Source organism: Adiantum capillus-veneris, chromosome 19 (assembly GCF_014529385.1).
Source record: "Adiantum capillus-veneris isolate H3 chromosome 19, ASM1452938v2, whole genome shotgun sequence".
In the NCBI taxonomy this organism is placed as follows: domain Eukaryota; kingdom Viridiplantae; phylum Streptophyta; class Polypodiopsida; order Polypodiales; family Pteridaceae; genus Adiantum; species Adiantum capillus-veneris.
In genome coordinates, this window is record NC_140949.1 from 100622532 (window position 1) to 100627807 (window position 5276).

Here is a 5276-nt window from a genome sequence, read left to right on the forward strand (position 1 = left end):
CAATACAACGCAGGCAACCTCTCTCTCTCTCTCTAGCCCTAAGGGCGGTGCATCTCATAGAGAAGCACATACACACAGAGAAAGAAACGTACTCTCTCTCTCTCTCTCTCTCTCTCTCTCTCTCTCAGTTGCAATGGGAGGAGGTGCTCGCAATTGACATGGCAATGTGAACAGAGAGTTCATGTAACCTTAACCCTCATTTATAACATCGACAAATGCTGAAACAAATAAATGAATGAGGCAAAAATCATTGCCCTATATATAAACAAAATGTCACTATTAAGTGAAACATTGCCTTATATTAAGCAAGAAGGCCAAAGGCAAGGAAAAGGAGCCTGTAGAGCAAGCTATAGAGGAATGCAGCTCAAGCAATGGAGGGAAACTGGCTGCATGGAGGAGGTTGTGACATTTATGAGGGATGGCAAGGAGGGGATTGCCAGCATGGAGGAGCTATTAATTGGGAATTTTTAATTTTAAAATGTAGTCTGTGTGTGTGTTGTGTGTCTGAGGAACATGCAGACGCATCAACTACACAACATGTAGGCATTGCTATTAGCATGAAGTGGCAAGGTGATGGTGATGGTCAGGGTGGCACTGAACTCGCCCCCCCCCCCCCCCCCCCCCCCCCCCCTCTCTCTCTCTCTCCCTTGTTTAGCATGAAGGAGCCGCACTCATAAAGCCGGATGGCAATGAATGTTTGCAGGGCTGCAGGGATGATGATGAAGGGAGTGAGCTGGCAGTAGCTCAAGAGCATCCAGGTGCTACAGGAGATGGTTGAAGCACCAAATGAGGGAAAGAAGTAGGGTGATGATGGAAAGCATGAACTCGAAGACCATGCAGCCACAAACTGTATATGAGCATGACCTATTGCAATTTTGTGTCTGGGTGTGTACCTTAGTGATCAAAAGAAAAGTAACTCACAATTGCTTATTCCATTTCCCTCTTGGAGGATTCATAGGGTTGACCTTTGAGGTTTCCTAGTGCCATTGCTAAGACATTAAGAGGTCTTCTTATTGCTTATACGGTTGACATCGTCGCCCATGGAGGAGAATTCTTGCTTGGCGCGGCGGCCTAAGAGGAAGCTGGCCTATGGACAACACCACTTACAGATCCTCCTCAAACTTAGCTCTTCACCATCTCCAATTACGACGTGGTATGTAGCTGGAAGGGGGGTGCGTGTGTGAGGTGATGGGTGTGTGCAGGCACACGCAGATGGATATCATCATGAGGCTCAACTCAGATGTCAAGGCTGTGTGGTGAGACTTGATGGTATTTACAGTCAGGGCCTGCTGTGAGTGCACACCCCACACAAATGCACATGCATGTGCACAAAAGCTTTTCTTCATGGGTCTGATCGACTTCCCTAAAAGCTCGACGAAGGTCGTCTTGCTGACTCCTCCCATGCTATAGATGCCGAATGGGAGCATGGAGGCATTGCTCTTAGTATGAAGCAGCAACATGGAGTAGGGTCGTAGAAGCTGTGTGTGTGTGTGTGTGCATGTGCGTGTAGGCGGTGGTGGCGTCAATCGATGGCAGGGATAACGATGGCGATGAGAGACAACATGTAGCGGCATGCCTAGAAACATTGCAGAAGGTGGTGGTTTTACATTCGTCAGCATGAGCGTCTACATGGTTGCAAAGATGACATACATGTGCACGAAGTTCTGTGCAAGGTTGCTCCATGCATGTCTCTAGCCCCCCCCCCCCCCCCCCCCCCCCCCCCCCCCCCCCACCCCCCCCCACACACACACACAGAGCATATCGACAACGTACATGTGTGGTGGAGTTGGCTAAGCTCGGGACAGAGAAGGTGTGTGGTGGAGGTGGCTAAGCTCGCATCAATTCTCTCTCTCTCTCTCTCTCTCTCTCTCTCTCTCTCTCTCTCTCGGGGTGCAACTCCCTAGAGTTCTCTCTCACTCTCGTCTCTTCGACTTGCAGCAATTCTCATGCGAAATAAGGGCAACGGCCTCAAATTTGAAAGCCTCTCACACTTTATTTCTCCTTTCTCTCCCTCCCTCCATTCTCTAGCAGTCGAAGAAACTCTCTCTTTACACACACAATCGTCGGACTCATCTAAGAGCGCCACATGGCATCTAAAATCTCCTTCCCTCTTATAGACTAGTGTGGCCGACCGTCAAAGCAGCCTCTCTCTCTCTCCCCCTCTCTCCTTCTTTATCGCGTGCAAAGGGGCTTTTTTTAGTTTTGCACTTTAGCTTTCAAATCGCAAATTATGACACGTGTAAAGAGCTATCCCTTCCGCCATATTATGTCAGTAGATAGTATAGAAGTATGGATATAGATAGATTGTAAACTCTCATTTAAACTTACTCTCTATGCCAGTTACCTTGTTTAGGGAAGAAGAGAGAACTGCCTTTGCCGAGGTTTGCACAGGCCTCGGCTAGGCTTCACTATTCTAACCTCATCCTTTGAAGAGAGAGAGAGAGAGAGAGAGAGAGAGAGGGAGGGGCAGTTCCATGCAGATACGGTGGGCTAGGAGCATTCTGGTGGGGGTTACCATCAGCACGGTTTTGGGTATCGCAGCAGTGCATCGCTTGCAAGAGCAGGAGCGACTAACCATGAGGGGAGGTATCGTTAAAGACCAGCGCCTTCTCGAGCTCAAGCGCCAGCAGCTCCGCCAGGAAGAAGAGTTCAGAGCTCTCGCTGCATCAGCTTCGTCGAAATCTGATAAGCCCCCTTCGCCCTCTCACTCTTAATTGCTCATTATCGAGTTTTTAGCTAAAGATGCTAATAAACTCACGGAGATGCTCAAAGCTGAAGACACACCGAAGGGTGTGTAGGCTTGTGGCGCTGCCTTCATTTTTGATACGAGATATGAATTCTCCAAGGGGACATCTCATCGCCGGGGGAAGACCACCCAAATTGCTGAATGGACTTAGCAAGGCACGTTATAACTAGAGAATTCTTTGTCAGACAGAAAAAAGAGTTGTTCTGAAGTCTTTTAAACTGCTGGCTCATTGAGGCTTTCATGTTTAAACTGTCTTGCATTGTTCTTGCTTGAAAAAAACTGACACTCCATTGATGGAGCATTCCTAATTCTACGGTTTATGTTTTAACAGATGTATTGAAATATTCCTAATTTACAGTGCTTACAATGATTTAGTTTGAGAGTAATGTTTGCATTGTTTTATCATACTTTTTATCAATTTCTCCCTCAAGGCATTCAACAGCAGGGATGCAAAAAAGAGTGTTACCTATTTCGCTTCTAAACCATATCTGGGATGTGTCAACACTTTGAAGCTAAGCTATTTTGCCAAAAAGTGTTTGCATACACTTCATCCGGGTTGGCCGTAGTGACTACAAAGCTTACCCTTGAAAGAGTTTATGGTTAGCTACGAGCCCGTGTGCATGTGACATTACCCTATGGGGCATTTATTAAATAAATGAATAATGATAAAATGCCTGAACTGCCCTGCCCCAAGGTCCATGGAAAATTGGGTTCACTGACTTGGAAAATGCAAATGCTGGATACTAATGGTTGTGCAACTAGAGGGTATGCAACTACTCTTAAGTGCATGGACATGCACGGCCTGCGCATAGGCTCACAAAGGTGCCATAACACTTCCTAGGCTGTCCTAAACCCTAGAACTGGTGTAGCTTGTCCACATGCAGATAGGGTCAGATGTGCACGTGACATCAGGTCACTTGGGCCCCAACGGACGGGGTCCCATAATTTGGTGGGAACTCTTTTTAAAAAATAGGCCACTCGACAAGACTTTGCAAGTTGGTAAAACTTCTTTTGCTTCTTCTTCTTAGGGTTCAGACCCCTCGATTGGGATGTGCAAGTTGGCTTCGTTCTTCAATGGCTTGACATGATGCCTCTAGGCTTGATCTCCTTTTTGTACTTTTGACTAAGAGTCTAGTCACTTTCTCTCTCTTTTTTTTGTTCTCTTGCCTCTTGAAGTCACAAGCGCACCTATCCCATAGCGGCGAGCGTGCATCATCTTATGTATTAGTTTTTGTATCTTTCCATCTATTTATAGCATGTAAAAGTTTTTTAAAAAGCACCGTATTTATCCAAATTGTATGATATAAATTGAAATACACCGTATTTTCCCGCATGAAACCGTATTGTACTTTACCGTATGATCGTACTGTGATAACCCTACGCATAGGGCATATCAGATCATGAATCATTCATCTCGTTTGTGCATATCTTCTTTGGACAAGCGGGGTCTGCTATTTCGCCAAAATTGGCTAAATCTCTTCACGAAATTTTAGCCTGCAAGCATCAATGATGGCGTGCAAAATCTTAATATTCTAGACATAGCATTCGCAAATGTATGTTTGAACTTGGTTAACATAGGAGCGAACCACTATTCCAAAGTATGTTTTCCCATAAATGGTAAAGGTGGTTCTTCAAAGTCTTAACGGTTGGTTAATCATACATGCACGAACATAATAGCTCATGCGTAGTCTAGTAGTATTCCAATATTACTCGCCTGCTTATGGAGAAGCGGATGCTGCAACCATAACTTACTACTTCAGGGACAAACCACATGGCTCACTTGATGGTCAACGACCATCAGAAATCGTTTCTCAGTAGAAAACTCATATCTCTTGACCACATCTCAAAAAGAGATTCTCGTGTCGGAACATCATTGCGCGTAAAAACGTGCTCAAGAGAGTATCTCAAATTCCATTCCACTTCCTGAAAAGGAAGGTGGCATCTTTTTCTTTCTTTTTTGACGGGTAGTCGACTCATCTTGGCAACAAGGAACTTGGGAGGTGTCCTTCCCTACTTAAGATGTCTAGAGCGAAAAGGCTCAACTTGATGATCTCTCGACTCAAACTTAGAGCAAACCCTCTTGTCAAATAAACTGAGATTTCGATTTTGAAATTTCTTGAGCACAGGCCGTAGCCTTCATTTGCTCTTTCCCTCATAAAGAGAGAGAGTTCATTTATTTGTGCAGTAAGCATTAGCATAATTTCCCTCAACGGGTAGGGTTTGTCGGCTCAGAAGGTACTCAAGCTTTGGGAAACCTTTTCTTTGCTCAAAGTTTCTAATTGGTTACTACGGAGTATCCTACCCGCATTAGAAGGTAATATGATGGAGAACTACCGGATACCAGATCAATCATTGATCGTCTAGATGGTTGATAAACTAGTTAATCACAAATTTTCAACTCAAGTCTACTCTCATAAACACTCGAGAAAAGCAAAGAAGCAAAAACGCACTTTATGTTTTCCTCAAAGATGTAACTTGTATCAATGACTTGCCCTCTCACTTAAAGTTGAGGGTCTTTTGGACATATCTT

The 5276-nt window shown here is 44.9% G+C and overlaps 1 protein-coding gene across 1 annotated transcript; it reads left to right on the forward strand.

The window, feature by feature from the left end:
* Positions 1-2329: 2329 nt before the first annotated feature.
* LOC147434549 (uncharacterized) lies at positions 2330-3132 on the forward strand. The gene has a single exon (XM_086489973.1). The coding sequence runs from the start codon at positions 2475-2477 to the stop codon at positions 2712-2714; it is 240 nt and encodes a 79-aa protein (XP_086346099.1). The 5' UTR covers positions 2330-2474; the 3' UTR covers positions 2715-3132.
* Positions 3133-5276: the final 2144 nt, after the last annotated feature.

Bases quoted from the DNA above. Each gene is read 5' to 3' on its own strand.
- LOC147434549 (XM_086489973.1), top strand. From the start codon at position 2,475: ATGCAGATACGGTGGGCTAGGAGCATTCTGGTGGGGGTTACCATCAGC.